This window comes from Taudactylus pleione, unplaced genomic scaffold, assembly GCF_031769625.1.
Source record: "Taudactylus pleione unplaced genomic scaffold, aTauple2 ptg001073l, whole genome shotgun sequence".
Lineage (NCBI taxonomy): Eukaryota > Metazoa > Chordata > Amphibia > Anura > Myobatrachidae > Taudactylus > Taudactylus pleione.
The window spans coordinates 260,799-280,892 of NW_028285474.1; the positions used below are offsets into that span (position 1 = coordinate 260,799).

The 20,094-nt window shown below is 49.1% G+C and overlaps 1 protein-coding gene across 14 annotated transcripts in view; it reads right to left on the reverse strand.

Annotated features, from left to right (window-relative positions):
• Window positions 1-20,094, reverse strand: part of LOC148453881 (ELKS/Rab6-interacting/CAST family member 1) — a 137,872-nt gene that overhangs the window by 59,356 nt on the left and 58,422 nt on the right. For 8 of the 14 annotated variants that reach the window (XM_088461577.1, XM_088461575.1, XM_088461578.1 and 5 more), the window contains 2 exons: window positions 16,613-16,624; window positions 3,835-3,970 (listed from right to left, as the gene is read on the reverse strand). In XM_088461577.1, coding sequence (XP_088317703.1) covers window positions 3,835-3,970; window positions 16,613-16,624 — 148 coding nt within the window. The remainder of the gene's footprint in view (window positions 1-3,834; window positions 3,971-16,612; window positions 16,625-20,094) is intronic. The other 6 variants (XM_088461579.1, XM_088461576.1, XM_088461580.1 and 3 more) reach the window with 1 other exon arrangement.

Below are 20,094 nucleotides of genomic sequence, written 5' to 3' on the forward strand. Positions count from 1 at the left end.
CTGTCGCTTCCCTTTGCCAGACACTAATAGGAAAAGCTTCTAGGATGTTCTTGAAATATTTCCACCAAGAGACTGACGAGTTCAAACTCTTTCTAGCAAGAGGCAGAAACCTCTGAGCATCTTTCGGAAATTCTTCCATAAACAAAACGGAGAACACTCAAAATGAAAGTACAGTTTATTGCGGTAAAATGTAGTAAAAATTAGAATTATTAGTCCAGCAGCTGCCAGTCAGTGTACACGCGATGCAGACACTGGAGGATAACATGGCCGCCCTCTGGTCAGGTAGAGATAATTCAGCAGATACAGAAGATGACTGGAGTTCGCAGCTCCTTCTCCCAACTCTGTGCCACGTCCCCTCTCATCTCTATGGAATCCGCAGCTGGGGTGTGTGCTGGGAGTGGATTTGTATGGGCGGACGTGCAGATGGCCTGTACGAGTACATGCTGATTTTATTTTCCGAGGTCTTATAATATCGTGCTATTAATTCTGGCCAAAACCACACAGACCAGAAAAGTTCTAAAACTGGGTCTTCTGCGAACTGACCGCCTGATTCAGAGCCGCTCGTAAGCGGCCGCTCGTTCATTCCGAGCAATGTTTGCACAACTGCGCATGCGTACGGATCGTAATAAGCATGCGCGAACCAGTCAGTGCAGCCGAAAATCGGTTGTTCGCTATATAGCGAATGCCTGCTAATATGAGTGACAGGAGGAGGCGTATGTGGGTGGTAACAGGCGAAGGTGCTTGAAAACGGGGAGTGGAGATCAGAACGCAGGCGTGCTTAAAGATCAAAACGGGCGTTTTATGGGTGTGCATAATTAATACAGCAGCGTCATCGACCACGTCACTGGGTTATTTTATAGTCAGAACTGCTCGCAAGATTGCGGTAGGAAAAACCAACCACAAGAATAGCGAGCAGTTCATACGCTGTTCGATGTACTCGATTAATCTAATAAATAGCGGACATGACGTAGGATGCGAGCGGCCAGGGGGCGTATTTATCCAAAAAACGACCGCAAGTTTGGTTCGCTCGTTCAGACCTAGAGGCGTGAACAGACCGCAAAGAGCGAACGGTTCATTTGAATAGCCACCCCCTTTTTTCTGAACGAGCGAGCGCTAATAGCGTCCGGCTCTGAATCAGGCCCTAAATCGTTTGGCTAAAGTGACAGATATATAAAATTATGATGCGGATGTACAACGATATAGTATATATGTATATGCGTCTATAGTGATATAAACATATCTGCGCATTCTCGTCTCAGCATGATGTGATGATAAAATGTGTTATTATCCCTCGGTCGCTGCGTCCAGGAGTCTAAACGCAGGATTTTCTACAGCAAACTCCCCAGAGGCCGTTAAGACCCCTTTTTCTTTCTTTCTTGATTTTTTTTTTTCTGTTTTTTTTTTGTTTAAATGTAATGAAATGAATGGACGGATGTTTTACCATAATCTTAGCAATGCATCTGAACTGCTTTAATTATGCTCCCAAAAAAACTTCTGTCTGGACGGAGGGTAGAGGGTTTGCGGGGGGCAATTAGAGGCCCAGCATGCCTTGCCATAAGTCCCAGCATGCCTTGCCATAAGTCCCAGCATGCCTTGCCATAAGTCCCAGCATGCCTTCCAGAGTTTTAGCATTCCCTAATAGCAAAACTGTGGCAAGGCATGCTGGGACTTGTAGTTTCACAACAGCTGGAGAGCCACAGGTTGGCCAGACCTGGTATAGAGGGTATGTGGGGGGGGAGGCAGCTTGAACAAATAGGCCCATGCGTGTGTGGAGAGGGGGTGGCAGAGATATACAGAAGGTGACCCCCGCTATGGTGTGTGCTCTCCTGCTGGGGGTTGCAGAGACGCTACTAGGGCAGGAGGGGGAGGGGGCTGTCGGAAATACGCATTACTGCACATAATATATAAAGTGTTGATGACTGGAACTGGGTCACAGCACCCAGTACCGTCATTTCACCATTACACCAAAGCATCCAATTCAGGACCTGATTCAGACCTGCTCGCTCCCAGCGTAAGCACGCCCAGCAAGGCAGGCGGTCGCACGGCAAGGCATTAGCACCCTCACTATGTCTTGGCGAGTGATCACTTTGCGTATGCAGACGCCCACTTGCGCACGTCATTTCCTGGAAGAGCATGAAAACATTGGTACATCGAGCACCATCGGTTGTGCTCGCAGCGCTTGAGGTTGACTATACCGTGCCGCCAGCACTGCGATCCCTTCAGTGATAAATACAAGCAGGTGACGTGTACAATGACGCTGCCTGTTAATTATACACGCCTATGGAACGGCGTTGAAACGCTCAGGCACGCCTGCGTTCGCACTTCCACTCCCCCGTTTCTAGTCGCCTGCCCCTGTTACCACCCACAAACGGCCTCTCCTGTCACTGATTCCACTGGGTTGCCTTTGCAGGGCGTGCGAGTGCATCCCGATCGCTCGTACCAGTTTGCGCACGCGCGCTGTAAAGTATACGCATGCACACATTAGCAAACATCGCCAGCAACGAGCGATCGCCTGCTAGCCAACAGGTCTGAATCAGGTCCTCAGTTGCTGTATAGCAGTGGTATTCAACATGCAACCCTACAACTGCTGTGGCACTACACATCCCAGCATGCCCTACCACAGTTTTAGCTGGCCCTAATAGCAAAGCTGTGGTAAGGCATGCTGGGATGTGTAGTTTCACAGCAGATAAAAGGCCCCATGTTGACTATCTCTGCTGTACAGGCAGTAACACATGCAGGAGGCAGAGTATGGGGGCGCAGCGGCTTCCGTCTCAGGAAGAGGCGCTGCCGGCATCAGTCTGCCTGCGCCGTCCCACAGGAGAGATGCATTTTCCATTACAGGACAGCGAGTTCGCAGAGCCCACCACAGACCCCAGAGAGGGGAGGAACGGAGGAGGAAAGCTGCAAGACTTCATTACAGCCCCTTCTGTCTCCCAGCGCTCCCGGTCTGAGCCCTTCTTCATCTCTAAATGAAAATATTCCGCTCAGGTCCAGCTGCACATGTGGGATTTGGGAATAGGATGTAAGAACAAGTCCCGTCCCCCACCTCACACCTCTACTGATAACCGCTAACTTTCCCCAGAGACTCCCGGAATGCAGAAATCCCCCCTACACATTTTACTGCTCAAAGCTGATCTCAAAATCATGTATCAGAGTAAACAAATTAATCATTTAACCCGGCCGTAATAGTTGAATTCACTATATATCCTCAATGAGCTAGCACGTAGTTATTGTTTAATACAGAGTTGCGCTTCTCTAACTCATCAGTGTCACAGCTGTGCAACTATATAAATCTCACAATACAGTGTTTTATACACAGCGCATGCAGCCCTGTCCTCACTAACACATCACTCATCTCCTGATATACTCTGTGCTGCTGGGGACCCTGCTCCTCCCACTATATAACTCTCAGTCTGTGGCTTCCTGCTGCCTCCATTCCCCTCCTCACATTACGTCACTACCCCTGTCACATGCAGCCCTGTCCTCACTAACACATCACTCATCTCCTGATATACTCTGTGCTGCTGGGGACCCTGCTCCTCCCACTATATAACTCTCAGTCTGTGACTTCCTGCTGCCTCCATTCCCCTCCTCACATCGTGTCACTGCCCCCGTCACATGCAGCCCTGTCCTCACTAACACGTCACTCATCTCCTGATATACTCTGTGCTGCTGGGGACCCTGCTCCTTCCACTATATAACTCTCAGTCTGTGGCTTCCTGCTGCCTCCATTCCATAATGGAGACAGATAGAGCAGAGGAACAGTAAAGTGAAATGTCCGCAGGGGCCAGAATAAGAAGGTCCGTCCTGAGGTTTGGGGTTACAGCTTGCTACCTGTAGCTGCTGAGAGTTGTCCGTCAGGTTGTCCTCCCTCCGCCGGGCCTCCTCCAGGAGCTGGGCGTTCTTCTTCTTCTCCACTTGCTCTTTGTGTTTCAGAGTTGCCACCTTCTTATTCTGGTCTTTATTTTGCCTGAAAAAGAAGCGACATACAGTGAGATCTCGGTGTAATACAGGTGCAGGGATTGGCTATGTGCCAGACAGGCGTACCACATACATGACAAGTGCAGGTATCTCCCCGGAGAGCCATGTTACTGTGCTATCTGCTCCTGCACACAGCACTAACACACACACAATATTACCGCATTAATCACTATAACAGGACGATCGCCACTAAATACATCTCCTGTAACCCTGAGCATAATTCTAATTTTTGTCAGCGCAGCAATAAAACGGCGCCGTCCGTCCATATTACACCGTTACACGCCCTCCTGCAACTTTACTAAAATAGGTTACATTATCCCGATGCCCGTATTCGGGGTCTCATTCAGAGCCGCTCGTAAGCGGCCGTTCGCTCGTTCCGAGCGATGTTCGCACATCTGCGCATGCGTACGGTTTGTAATACGCATGCGCGAACCAGTCAGTGCGGCCGAAAATCGTGTGCTCGCTAAATAGCGAATGCCTGCTATTTTGAGTGACAGGAGGAGGCGTTTGAGGGTGGTAACAGGGGAAGGTGCTTGAAAACGGGGAGTGGAGATCCGAGCGCAGGCGTGCTTAAAGGTCAAAGCGGGCGTTTTATGGGTGTGCATAATTAATACAGCAGCGTCATTGACCACGTCACTTGGTTGTTTTATAGTCAGAACTGCTCGCAAGATAGTGGTAGGAAAAACCAGCCACAAGAATAGCGAGCAGTTCATACACTGTTCGATGTACTCGATTAATCTATTAAATAGCCGACATGACATATGATGCGAGCGGCCAGGGGGCGTATTTTTCAAAATTACGACTGCAAGTTTTGTTCGCTCGTTCAGACATAGAGGCGTGAACAGACCGCAAAGAGCGAACGGTTCATTTGAATAGCCACCCCTATTTTCTGAACGAGCGAGCGCAGATCGCTTCCGGCTCTGAATCAGACCCTCAGTGTTCTGCCATCAATGAAGTTATAGAAATACATTGTATACAAGAGCGGGGAATTTCTGTGTCATATTCAAGGGCAGCGGAAATAAACTAGGATACCTGCTGACATAATGACAATGCTAAAAAGCACAGCAAGAAACAAGAAGGCAAAATAGGGACTGTATTTAGTAAGGATTGCAGGAGGTGACTTCAAAGTGACATGAAGATGGAAATGACTCAATACATAAGGTTTACATGGACATCAGCTGTATTAACTGTACATGTTCTCCCAGCATGGCAATGGGCCTGCATGTAACATAGATGTATATGTGGAACTAAAACAAGGGGGAGGTAGCGGTAACAAGCCCTAAAGGAAACAAATTGCACGCCAATCCACTGTGGTTTGGACGCAGAACTGCGGCTGTGTGAGGACGCACCACGCCGGACAGAGCCCAGATCCTGTGTACTCGTGGTGGGCTGGACGCTCACCCTCTAATTACCCAACATCACGAGAGGCCATGAAAGCTCATTTCCTAACGAGGCAGGAATAGCTCATCAGAGCCCGAAGCCGTGCACCAAACACCAACGCGGGGAGCGTTTCCAGGCACCGGTGGGTTCTGAGAAAGTACTGCTCCCCCCTGGCACCAAAATAAATAGGGCAACATTGCTGGAACAATCACAGCTGTGATAAAGAGAGAACGAATGAAAAAGCGCTAAAAAGCGCGATCCAGAGACTACGATAAATAAAGCATGGACGTGGATCTAAAAATTCTGTATAGGGCTATATAAAAAAAAACAAAAACAAAAAAAAAAAAACAAAGTATAAACGTCAACATCCATCGATACGGCGCCAACACTTTGCTCATCGTAAAGCCTCCCCAGTACCGTCCATTGTTACAATATTCCCTTAAAGTGCCCATCGCCGCGCTGTGCGAATCAGCACAACCGCCGGCAGATCTGAAAGGAGCGCATTTGCGGTTTCCGCCGCGCCTCGGACTCCGTTCCTCACCCCCATACTGTACAGAGATAAATGTTATTACGAGAGTAAGGAGTATGAATAATGACTTAGTACAAGGGCCAGAGAGACAGTAAATACAATGTAAACGCCGTGGTTCCATATACTGTACATTGGTCTTATGGCCGCTTTGCTGGCGTTTGGGAAGGTCGTATCCCAAGAGATTCCTCTATTACCACCCAGGGGCTTCGGTTATTAACAGACCAGCCACATGGCAGTGAAAGGGTTACATGCCAGGCAGCTGGCGGTACAGAGATTGCTACAGAGCTGGCACTCTAGGGTGGTCTCACGGTGACCCGGGCCCTGACCACACAATAGGTTTTTGCTGATGGCTTTGAACACACGGATTGCCCAGAATCATCCAGGGGAGCTGGCCTCATTGACAGAGACAATGGTCCGTCCGGGCATTCACACACGGGACAATCACACAGCGCTCAGTGGCGGGGGCGGTTTTGTACAGGTAGCCCGGACTCAGCACAAGCTGCCGGATAACCAACGCTGACGGGGCAGGGGGACAGACTCTCCCCCCCACCACACACACATTAACCCTTGCATCAGCAGCACAGAGTTACATCAGCCCTACGTTGCACCGCTCAACACAAATCCTCTTGCTCAGTAAAGTGCTCATCGCTCAGTCTGAAAAGATGTCTCCGTCGCTGGACGCGCGGCCTGGACGCCGGCAGTTTTATATGCAATTCAGCAAACGCAAACAACCCAGAATAAAGCCAAAAAGAGTCATGTATTTGGTGAAAGCACCATAACAACCAGACCCAACTACATTATGCCGCCCCCAATAATTAAAGTCTAAGGGGGAGATGTATCAACGGCAAAAATGCGGTAAAACCCCCGAAAATGCAGGTTTACCGCATTCCCCGTATGTATTAAGCAGCAGAATGCTTCGCGTCGCTAGGTAACGCCACCTTCAGGTGTTGTTACCCAATAGAAGCCTATGGGCTTCTTAACGCGACGCTCGGGGCTGGGATGGATCCGATCGGATCCCTCCCATGAGCCCCCGCGGCCTGCGGCCTTCTGCGCATGCGCAGAAGGACTTCTGGGTGTTCATCCCGGAAGTCCCTCTGCCCGGCAGCATCGCAAAGGACAGCTCTCATCGAGAGAGCTGTCCTTTGCGAAATCCTTGGTACATATGTACGCGAAGTCAAGGGGGATGTACCGCATCGGTGTTGTCGCCGTTAATACATCTCCCCCTAAGAACACCCCCCAGTAAATTATCATCATTTATTTTTATAGCGCCACAAGTGTTTTTATAGCGTCTTACGAAGTACAGAAACAAATAGGTGACCAGTGACTTACAGTACAGTACAATACAGTACAATACAGGACAAGGACATGGATAATATACATTAGCGACCATAACACCCACATAAGCAGCAGAAACGGTCTACCACATTCTCTGGGGTTTCTACAACTCCCGTCGGCTGGTAAGCCATGCTGGGAATTGTAGTTCCACGGCTAATCTGTTGGCGATGACCTTAATTGTTGACGGATCCCATAAAGTGCTGAGCGGACCGGGGAAGCTGCACAATGCCCTGTAATATTGCTGTATTCCTGACACATGTCCAGCTGTCCCTTGGGATGGGGCGAAGGGGTTGTAAGTTTAAGTGATATTATCTGCATGAAAGACAGAGGTCTCCAGGGACAAGAAGGGACTTAAGATACGGCCCACCCCCCCCTGGCTTGGAGCAGGAGTCAGTCTATGGTAAGGGGTCTCCTGGCAGACTGATGCCAAGTCCCAACAATTCATTACCAATAGAACCAGAGCTGCTGACAGAAGGAACCAAAGCCAGTACTCCCTAACCTTAACCTCCCCCCAAGTGCCTAACCCTAACCCCCCCCTTCCCTTAGCCTAAACCTAAGTCACCCGGGAGGGTGCCTAACCCCCCTTCCCTTAGCCTGACCTTATCCCTCCCGGGGGGGGATCCTAATCCTAAGTCCCCCCCAGGAGCCCTTAACCTAACCCTCCCCTCCCGGCGGCTGTCCGCACCCGGCTAACCTTCGTTCGGTATGCTGGGCGTGTGGCTCCCGGCGTAGGTATAATGACAGGCGTCAGGATTTCGACACCTGTCATTAGTCCCCTGTCGGGATTGCACAGTCGGAAAGCCGGCGGTCGGCATTTCGACCGTCGGCTTCCAGACTGCATCCCGTGACGGGTCATCTGGACAATAACACAGGATGGATGGGAGTTGTAGTGCAGTAAATTCACCGGACCCTACACGTTACACGTTACGCGGATGACGTCATTTTGCCTGGCGGAAACTTAATCTCCGTATTCAATTGCAAACACTTTTTCGCGTCCACGGAAAATCAATGCAATGTGATAGGTGAAAAAGATTCGCCTCTGAATAGGCGGTGAAAAAGTGCAAAATGGTTATTTTCGGGTGCAAAGGTGTGGAAACCGAGAAAAAGTGAGGAACACCCCAAAACAGCGCTTTCATTTTGGGGGCGAAAAAGTCGAAACGGGGGGGTACAAACTTAAAAACTAGCGAAATAGACTTTTGGGGGGTCTGCAAGTATGTGTCAGGAGTTATTTGATTGCAGGTGCTTGCGGCAGGTGTGTTTTTTAAAATTGCATGTGAGACTTTAAACCATGCTAGCACCCATTTTCACGTACCCCAAATTTGACAGGACTACTTCTTTTTACAAAAAAATACTGCTTAATGCTATTCTTCACCACAAAGACGCTAATAAAAAGCTATTGAAACAACTTAAGTAACCGAAATAGCTTTATTAGGGCTATTCGGGGACCTCTACATTGATCACTAATATTAGTGCATCTTTTTGGGGTGTTCTGGCAGGTTTCCCCATTTCTGACAGCACTTTCCGCCTGTTCCGACTTCACGGGTTGCGTTTTTGCGCATTTTGGAATTGAATACGCCAAATAACGGGGGGCGCGTCCGACAAGTTTCCGCGTCCAGAACACGCGATGTCGGCGGAAAGTCCAGCAGGCGAAACGTTATCGCGGGTGTGAAACTAATTGAATACGGGACAAAGGCGGGAAACATTTGCGCACTTTGCAGGATATCTTTAAACGAACAGCAAATGTGCAGCAAGCCATCGGCAATTACAGGAGTGACTGGAAACGTTGCGCTACCGTTAGGATAGACCGGTATCAGCGCACCTCTGCTCATCTGTCGCGGCACAGATCACACGACCACCAAGCGATGCCGCATTCCCCTTCACCTGCCCCAGGTGAGTTATATTACTGCCTCCGAGTGACGGAGATTCTTGTAGACTTATTTATAAATCCTAAAAAAAAAAAAATGTCTTTAAGAACTTTTTATATGAGACTATTTTTGTCTTTCTTCCCCGGAGCCATGAGGCATTACATGTATGTGACGTGTAGCTGCCATGTAACACCAGTCAGACGGGAGACTGGCTCGCTGGTAGCTGCTGCAGGGACCCCGCCTGACCGTCTTCTCTCCCTCTCTGCGAGTTTTATCACTTTGTGAGGTTTGGGTGAGAACCAAGATACATAGAGCAGAGCCAGGGAGAAACCGCACAGATAACAGAGGCTTTCAAGCCGGGCCAGCACTAGCGGATGTTGTATAAATGTCCTGACCGCCGCCTTCTGGGGGGGGAGAGCGTCGCAACGTGTAGCTGCGGCTAATATAGTGATCCGAGAAAAGAGCAGCCGTAAACGTCACATATCTACGGATTAAAGTCTATTTTGAACCACTGGCAGCGTACCCGCCACCTGCACGCAATAGAGGCAGCCGTATTGAAGGCCAGCCCAATATTTTTGCAACCTACCAATTAAACCAGGAAACTGTGTAGCTATATAAAGCAACTTGTATTTAGGGCTAGTTGTCCGTTACAGTGAACTCATGAAACCTGGGCTCCAGCTGTTGTTGAACTACAAGTTCCAGCAGACTCTTAACTCTTTTTTTGTTTAGTAACGTTTATTTGCGAGTCGCTATACTGTTGCCTATGCGATGTGCCAGAGCAGTGATCGCTCTGAGCAAGAAAAAAAAAAATTTGTGGGTCCCATGGACCCCTCACTTTAAAAAGTTGGGGTCCTACTATACAGTTTCTGGGTCCCATCACATATTATGGGAGGTGAGGGCAGGCAGCAGTTGGGACAGTGCTGGGGGTAGATGGAGTAGAAGGGGTTAAGGGCAAGTAGCAGTTGGGGTAGAGCTAGGGGTATAGGCAGGGAGAAGGGGTAGAGCTGTGGCTAGAGGGGAGTAAGGGCAGGCAGTGCCATGGGTAGGGAGAGGTAAGTGTAGACAGCAGATGTGACAGTGCTGGGGGCAAGGAGGAAGCTAGGAGCAGGCAGTGCTGGGGGCAAGGAGGAAGCTAGGAGCAGGCAGTGCTGGGGGCAAGGAGGAAGCTAGGAGCAGGCAGTGCTGGGAGTAGGGAAAGAAGGCAAGGGTAGATAGCAGCTGGGGCAGTACTGGGGGTAGGGAGGGGGTAAGGATAGATAGCAGCTGGGGCAGTACTGGTGGGCAAGAAGGGGGTTAGGGGCAGACAATACTGGGGGCAGTGCTGAGGGTAGGGACGGGTCAGGATAGCAGCTGGGGCAGTAGAAGGAGGAGTACGCTGGCGGGCAGGGAGGGAAGGAGGAGTACGCTGGCGGGCAGGGAGGGAAGAAGGAGTACGCTGGCGGGCAGGGAGGGAAGGAGGAGTACGCTGGCGGGCAGGGAGGGAAGGAGGAGAACGCTGGTGGGCAGGGAAGGAAGGAGGAGAACGCTGGCGGGCAGGGAGGGAAGGAGGAGTACGCTGGCGGGCAGGGAGGGAAGGAGGAGAACTCTGGCGGGCAGGGAGGAAAGGAGGAGTACGCTGGCGGGCAGGGAGGGAAGGAGGAGTACGCTGGCGGGCAGGGAGGGAAGGAGGTGGTCTCCGGTCGGTGGCAGTTGGATGAGCAGCAATAGGTTAAGAGAGCGAGGCTGCAGGACGCTCTGTGTGTGCTGTGTCCGCAGCAACCAATCACTGCCGGCAGCGCCTCCCGAACCAATCACTGCCGGCAGTAATTGGCTGGGGAGACGCTGCTGGCAGTGATTGGCTGCTGCGGACACAGCACACACAGAGCGTCCTGTAGGACCCACTTTGTTTTAAAAACCGGGTCCTCATCGGCCTGTATCGCGTAAATACGGACTATAGCGCATATTTTTTACGATCACTGCAGAGGGTCCCAAATTTTGGCATTACAGTCCACGTTTTAAGGATATCCATTGCTTGAGCACAGGTGACTTAATTAGTAACTCAGTCAATATGATATAACCATCTGGACATAAGCATGGATATCCTGTAAACCTGGCAGGTAGTGGCGGAGCTTGGGAATATAGTGATACTCAATAATTCACCATCTACCGACATCACAGCGCCCACTAGTGTTCCAACTACCATGGAAACGGCGACACTGGCACCATTTTACAATGCAATAATTTTTAAACGGAGCACCTCTCAGATGGGAGAGTGCCCTTATTGTACTCAGAAAGCACAGTTCTACAAAACTAATATAAGGGGCCTATTTATCAAGCTTTTTTTTTTTTTTTTCATACAATTATGAAGAAACTGCAGTTTCTGCATAATTTTATAGTTTCTTGCTATGTACAAATAACACAATGTAGGAAATTTCATAGAAATCTCCGGCAAAGTGCTAATTAGCGCTGCAGATTGCAGTCCCCATTATTCCAAAAAGTGCCCCGTTAGTTTACGCCAAACTCCAAAAAGTGCCCCATTAGTTTACGCCATCTTCAAATGGTGTAAACCGCTTTATATCTATGGAGGCTTACAAGCAGGAGAGAAGCTTCCGATCTCTCTCTCTCGCAGCCTCCGGCCGGCAGCGGGAGCCGGCGCTGTGGGCGTTCGCAGTGACAGCTTTCCCTGAAGAAGTCTTTCAGAAATGCAAAAGTCTTCCACAAAATGGCGGTTATATAACTCGCAGGGACAGTGGTTACCGCAGTCGCTGTCCCTGCGAGTTTCCCTTAGTACATAGCGAGGATATTTTCATTAAATATGAAAATATCCGCCGCAAAACGGATTCTTAATAATCGCGGAAGTTCCCGCGATTAGTAATACATAGACCCCCTGGGTGTGTTAAAATAAGAGGCGTTTAGGTCGCAATCCAAATAAGTCGCCCCCTGCATGTGAGGGGAATGAGTTGCCAGTGCAATGTCGTGTAAACGCTGGTAACGGCATCGGAACACGCCCTCCTCGCGGCCCTATCTCTCCCTAGGTACGTGGATTTTTGTACACAGCCCTATGGAGCACTTACTCGCTGAGGCAAGAACATCGCAGCTAATGGGCTCGAGCCATTAGAATGTGTAACGTAAATGACTTTACCAAATGCTCTTCAGAAACTCGTGCCCACATTAGCCCCTGGGCAGAGACAAATGGTCGCTGTTACCATTAGACCTGTAACAACTGATACTATGGTTTGTTTTGTTGGTGTCACTTGATCTCAACACTGAGCTGCTCATTTCTCTGATCCCTAATGTCCCGGGGTGGTTAATGGTTTTGACACAGTAACAAGTCTAAAGCAGGGGGGGGGGGATAATGGATGTATGTACACAAACTGACCACGCCAAGACAAACACGGAAACACGAGTCCGGGCCTCTAATTCCCGACATTGAGGGATTAGTGGAGGTCGCTCTCCGAAAACGCGGACAAGATGCCCCTAATGTGTTATGTTGTGACTATACCTGGGGGTCAGGCAGCTCATTAATAGCTTCTGGTTTGCCAGATAACGATCTCTGCAGAAACATGGTGACAGCTCTTAATGCCGGAGCTGAGATGTTAGTCCAGCTGTGCCCGGGAACATCCGCTCTCCCCTAATCCCCAGCTAGCACATACAAATATGCCCGCTGTAGCCAGCCGAGACCTGTCCCATCTGTGCGGAGGAACGGACAGGACGCAGAATGATCCCAGAGGCCCCTATAGCTTCACCTATAGATTGTATGACCTGAATATCCAAAGGAAGCGAGACTGATAACCTGAAATCTATGTTCTATAACATTAATGTGGTTTTTGGAGATAGAGCTGTAACCAGTACCCAATGTGAGGTCTCATCAGTGATCTATAAAAGTGACAATACAAACCTCCCTTTTCCGGTTACTAATCCCTCTTCCTACACATGTATCCTACAGGCTTTTCCCACTAGTGACACAACGGCTTCCTGACTCTTGTATCATCTAATCCTGGCTGCCTTGGATCTTGCAATTTACTTGTCTCTATATAGCCAACAATTCATTATTTCTTTAGAAATGATGCCCTAGGTGTGATGCCAGACTCTCAGGTCTATAATTATCATTACTCTTCCTGACTGGCTGTTTGTGAAGTAGAACTACAACATCGTTCTCCAATCACCCGGAATTACACCTGTCGGCCTGGACTGGCTGATGGCGTCGCGAGCAGGAACTCTCCGTCCTTAGAATACTGTCGGATTTGTTTATTTTGTCTAGACCCACTGATTTATCTATGATAACTTTGGAGAGCCCAAGTAACACCTATTCTGTGATAACCTTCAAAAGGGGTGCAAACGACCGTTCCTTTCAAATGACTTCAGCCCCACATCGCTCATCCCAGAAGGCCCCAAATGTCCATCACTCCACAATGATACCACATGCCACTTTGACCCACACTGGCCACAAATTGCCCCCAAACCTTCAGATGTTCCATGTACCCCCGAAACTCTACCAAAAACTTTATCAAAATGTTTTAGAAGGCCAAACATGCGGGGATATCGGACATGACTGGCACGATGCCCTAAGACCACCATATTCACTAACCTATATATCGCCTTCATATATTATGGCACAGATAAATTGTTACTGCCTGGGCAGATGAGATCTTATAATGATTGGAAAGATGGATATAAAGGATAGTGCTATCCTATAGATTGTAAGCTTGCGAGCAGGGCCTTCCTACCTATATATCTGTCTGTTATTACCCAGTTTTGTTCTATTAATGTTTACGATTGTAAAGCGCAACGGAATATGCTGCGCTATATAAGAAACTGTTAATAAATAAATAAAATAAATATATTATGCAGGCAATGATTATATAAGTCATGTGATTATCCTGGGGCGAACTGTATGCAGATGTCACGACAAGAACCGCGCCAACGTCACAGCAGCACTTGAGGCTAGATAATGTTTTTATTTTATGGGGATTAGTCATAATGGTTGATTTTTCCCAGTCCTGACGGGGGTGGGGTGGATTTAAAAAAAAAAAAAAAAAAAAAAAACTCTGGCAAAGACATGTGTAAGAAATCCGTCACTTCTCTCTCATCTTATGGAAAACTGAAGAGGTTACTGAAACAAAAACTGGCGTCCCAGCCTGAGACCTCTGTAATAAGTGCACTGCACCCCTCCCCATGAGAGCCGGCAGCTGCCAGACCCCCCCCCCCCCCCCCCCAGACTATGCCGCGTTCATCCCAAGACTGCAGAGTGTTAATCCCTGGAGCCTTCACACGTCTAGGACACGTTCCCACCCTCCTCACGTGTCCATACCATGCACCATTCACAATCCCAGGACCCGGGAAAATGTCACATTATAATAATCCTTCAGTGACTACTAATAAGTGACGCGGAGAGAGAGACAGCTCCCTGTCATAGGGACTCGGAAACCTGGACGAGACCGAGCGTCAAAAACATAAAACTGGGGGGGGGGCACTCCATTTTATAGACCCACGATGAACTGAATAGACCTGAATATTGACCTTAAATCCCTATCTGCCATATTCATAGGGGTTGAGAATGGGGTTTTCAGAGGTGGGTAACTTTACTAGATAATAAAAAACATGCTACATTAAATCTAATATAAACCGTGGACATCACGTGCACAGGTCCGGGTCCCATATGACAAAAGAGGCATTAAAATCTGCAGATATAGGGGTCTATTTACTAAGCCTTGGATGGAGATAAAGTGGTACCAGCCAATTAGCTCCTAACTGTAATTTTTTAAACACAGCCTGTGACATGACAGTTAGGAGCTGATTGGCTGGTACTTTATCTCATTTCACTTTAACTCCATCCAAGGCTTAGTAAATAGACCCCATAATGACAACAGCGTTCACCACATGGGACGTGTATAGATACTTGGTAGCCCTCCAACAGCTGCTAGATATGCGGGTCAGGGGTCCCACCATGTCACATACACTCAGCAGACACGTGTGTGCAGCAGGGGAGCTCGAGGGTTTGGATATTAATCCCGTAATGAAATGCAGATTTGGCAGTGATTAGATTCAGCCACATAGTAACTGAGGATCAGAGTCCACTGACCAAGTGCAGATGTGCAGAGAGTATTGGGTGACACAAGATGTGTGCTCACCAGGCAGCAGAACTGTTACCGTTAGCTACGCCACTGCGTGCCAGGCATGGGTGCGTCTCCTCTTCATCTGTCCTCCCACACAGTGAAATACAGGAAGTCTGCTGTGCACGGGGCTAATCTCACCCCTCCTCCACCATAGCAACCATTATTCCCTGAGCTGCTCCTTAGCAGAAGGCAATGAGAAAGATCGGCCCCTCCGGGCAGGCGCTGATAACGGCGACCTTTCTTCACAGATAAATGGAGGATTAGGAATAGTAAAACAAAGCCGTCAGGTTGGCGGAGCGTAAAATAAAGACCCTCTGTAATTTTGAAATTTTCCAAAAGCTAAAGTCGCAGGAGGGTAATGATCACACTACTGCAATGCCCGCAGACAGGGGGTAACAGTAAGGAGACGGATCTGTCCACCCCACAGGTTTGAAATATATTTTCTGACCCACACTTTAATTATTCTACATTTTGGATTCTCATCCCAAGTCGCCAACGCCATATTCCACCATGCAGATCGAGGGCCATGAGATGATCATCAGGGGCGTGGCTAAGATGGAGACTGGCAAGGGAGCGGTCCCATAATGCACCACGACAGGCAGCTAATCTGAGGCGGGTTCTTCCTCAGCGCCGCATTATAGGTGAACGTTACCCGCTGACTGCAACAATGGCTTCCAATGGGGAAACCGGAGGTCACGGTGCATCCTTAATTACCCGTGTTTGGGGCCTGAAGGAGCCATTTAACTATATATTCTATTATTATTATTATTCTAAACCTATTTCTGCAAAACAACTTGATGGTTTTCTAGTTTTATGAAGAAATATAGACAAGGATTCTGACCTTAATATTTTCTTTCATACGTAGCGTTAAATAAGTTAAATTCACTTTGAAACGAAAGTAGCATTTATTATCGCCTTAAAGTAGACAAGATGAACAGTTTATGGAGGATGTGATAGATAAGTTACAGATATCCAGGTTGGGGGGTAACTGAACATGCAATAAGCTTTTCCTAGATAAGGAAGGCAGAAAAAGTAGAAAAGAATAACTAATAATGACTTTAGTATACAGTAAATTCTGCTGTAAGGGGCGCCCAGCATCTACCCACAGGCAGCGACGTTATTTGTGCTGATCCAATATTCAGGAGACGGCAGCCTATCAATTCACTAGGAGCCGGTGACATCACTGAGGTGGGAACGACATCACAAGCTCCCAGTGATTTCATAGGCTGCAAATCCTTCAATATGGTCTCAGCCCCCAAAATGACATCTGCCCCCATAGTGTGAAGACAACGGGGTGCCCGTTACTCAGCTTCCTGTATGAAGAGACTGCTCACAATGGCCGAGACGGCTCTGGTGAATGAGACAGCAGCCTCCGACATGCGGAACTCTTAATGCACAGAGCGTAGAAAGATGCGAGAGTCACTCACCTTGAAGTCATGCTGAGCACAGCGAGGTGTCCGGGAGAGAGAGAGAGAGAGGAGGAAGAGAGGGTTAGAGAAAGAGACAGTAAATGAACACGGAGAGACTATTAATAATAAGAGAGACACATACGAGAAAGAGACAGGTTCCAGCTGGGCAAAAAATTTAAGGAAAAAAAAAAAAGACATTGGGAGACATCGGGGGCGCTCAGAGAGAGGACCAGGAGGTCACACTACCAGCGGCCCCATCCTAACAATCTCCGGCTCAGCCATTACTGCAGCAGTACAGATTCAGCGAATGCAGCCATCTATGGGCGTGACCAGCATTCCACCGATCCATCCAGTAGGAGCTAGAGGCATCATTGAGGCATGAGGCACTGACTTTTGATGTCACTAGTCCTTAGTGAACGGATGGATTGGTTGCATTCTCATATATACTGGTTTAGCTCACAGCATGGCAGCCTCACACTGTGAGGGGTATTCAATATGAAACGTTAACCTCGCCAGCTAGGTTTTCGCCGCACATCGGAGGTATTTTTACGGCGAAAAAGTTTCGCGCGCGCTCCCGATATCCCCGTATTCAATATGAAGTCGTTGAAAACGGCACCCGGCGAAACTGAAATCAGCGATAACTTCACTGATTTTTGGAAAAAAGACCCTAACACCCCCAAAAAGTTGTTTTGACATGGGGGATCACTCTGGATACCCCCGATTAGCCCTTCTGAAGTTTTTTGGGGTCTTTAAACGGGCTTGATAGCTGCTATTTTGGGGATTTGGGAAGGTGGTGAAGAAAAGTATTTAGAAGTTTTTTTAGCTGAAAATAACTAGTCCCAGTAAATTTGGGGTGCTTGAAAATGGGGGTGAGCATATTTAAAAGTTGCTAAAGTAAAGTTTTAAAAAACGTGAAAAATCCACCTGCCGCAAACACCTGCAATGTAAAAAACACCTGGGGCGTACTTGGGGAACCCCCTAGATTGTAGTTCGCTAGTTTTTACCTTTGTACCCCCATTTTTTTTTTGCCCCCAAAATGAAAAAGTGCTTTTTTTGGGGTGTTCTAAGGTCTTTTTAAAAAAAAAATTGACACAGTTTACCTTTGGGGGGCTGTCTGAAGGGTGCAGGGTGGTTTCCGAAATGTTGCACCCCAAAACCCCAATTCTGCACTTTTTTTCGCAGGGTCGAATGCAATATACCTTTAGCACCGGCGAAAAGTTTCAAATTGAATACGGTGTAAAAGTAAAACCGGCGAAAATGACGAAAACCGCGCAGAAACTGAGTTTTTGCTCCATAATGAATACCCCTGTGTGTATAGGTGACGGTGCGCTTTAGGATTAGAGGGGCCTAATTCAGTGCACTGCTGAGCGCAGATTCACGATCATCGGGGAATCTGCGTGAGCGCAGGACCCATGCTGTGAGTGTACAGAATGGGTCCTGCGTAGTCGCACCCAGACCCTTCAGTGCCTCTGTCTGATGGAAAGGCAGAGGCATTTAAGGAGCGGTGCGGGGGGAGGCCCCGTTTTCCGGGAGTCCTGGGCTCGCAAGCCGGCCAGCCTGAGTAAGCTGAGGCTTACTTAGCTGGCTGGAGGTCCGGCGCCGTCCACCATCGATCACCGATGCAACAGGGGGTGTCACACAGGGGGTGTCATACAGGGGGTGTCATACAGGGGGTGTCATACACCTCCTGCTGCATTTGTATTATCGAAGGACGTAATTGCAAAGCTGCCTGCATGCACTACACACTACAGTATATGCCTGTGTGCAGCTTTGCAATTGCCATCCTTGCTGAATCAGGCACATAGTTCCCAAATACAAACTTACCTATGACTCAGTGTCACTGAAGGGGTAGTAGTCTGCAATATAACAATCTCAGGGCCTGATTCAGCAAGGATCGCAATTGCAAAGCTGCTCGCAGGCTATAGATATACGATGTATACACGCAGGCTATAGATATATGATGTATGCACGCAGGCTATAGATATATGATGTATACACGCAGGCTATAGCTATAGCGTTCCCGCTAGGCTGTTTTAGCGGGGCGCGGCGCCCTGCCCTCCTTCTGTAGGGCAAAAAGCACCCTGCCCTCCAGAAGGAGGGCAAAAAGCGCCCTGCCTTCACAGCCTGCGGGTGCCATCTTCACCCGCGGGACGCAGTGTCCCGCGGGTGGAGAAACGTGCGGTGACACGTCACCGCCGGAGAATAGACGCCGGGCACATGCGCCCTGCATCTATTCTCCCTGTCTGCAGCGCTTGTGGGCTGTCCGGCGTGTCCGTAAGTGCCGGGCACGCCTCCAAGTGTGACGAAAAGGGGATGTGTCTTATAGACACGTCCCCTTTTCGGGCGCGCGCACAAAGTTGCCCTCTCTAGTTCCGGCGCCCTGTCTGAGTGAACACCAAGATATATGATGTACACACGCAGGCTATAGATATATGATGCACGTACGCAGGCTATAGATATATAATGTATACACGCAGGCTATAGATATATGACGGATGCACGCAGGCTATAGATATATGATGTATACACGCAGGCTATAGCTATAGCGTTCCCGCTAGGCTGTTTTAGCGGGGCGCGGCGCCCTGCCCTCCTTCTGTAGGGCAAAAAGCACCCTGCCCTCCAGAAGGAGGGCAAAAAGCGCCCTGCCTTCACAGCCTGCGGGTGCCATCTTCACACGCGGGACGCAGTGTCCCGCGGGTGGAGAAACGTGCGGTGACACGTCACCGCCGGAGAATAGACGCCGGGCACATGCGCCCTGCATCTATTCTCCCTGTCTGCAGCGCTTGTGGGCTGTCCGGCGTGTCCGTAAGTGCCGGGCACGCCTCCAAGTGTGACGAAAAGGGGATGTGTCTTATAGACACGTCCCCTTTTCGGGCGCGCGCACAAAGTTGCCCTCTCTAGTTCCGGCGCCCTGTCTGAGTGAACACCAAGATATATGATGTACACACGCAGGCTATAGATATATGATGCACGTACGCAGGCTATAGATATATAATGTATACACGCAGGCTATAGATATATGACGGATGCACGCAGGCTATAGATATATGATGGATGCACGCAGGCTATAGATATATGATGGATGCACGCAGGCTATAGATATATGATGGATGCACGCAGGCTATAGATATATGATGGATGCACGCAGGCTATAGATATATGATGGATGCACGCAGGCTATAGATATATGATGGATGCACGTAGGCAGCTTTGCAATTTCATCCTTGCAATAATGCAAATGCAGTAGGAGGTGCATGACACCCCCTGCTGCATAAGAGATCCCAGCTGCGACGGAGGTCGCAGGCTGGGATCACCATCACGACCATCGGTGGTTGATGGTCACTATGGTGAATGGTGCCGGGCCTCCGGCCAGCTGAGTACTCAGGCTGGCCGGCTTGCGAGCCCAGGACTCTGCGTCGAACCTGGGCTTGTCACTCTCGGAAAATGGTGCGGACAGGTCCCCGTTTCCGGGAACGATGGCTGCCCCTGCCCCTTAAATG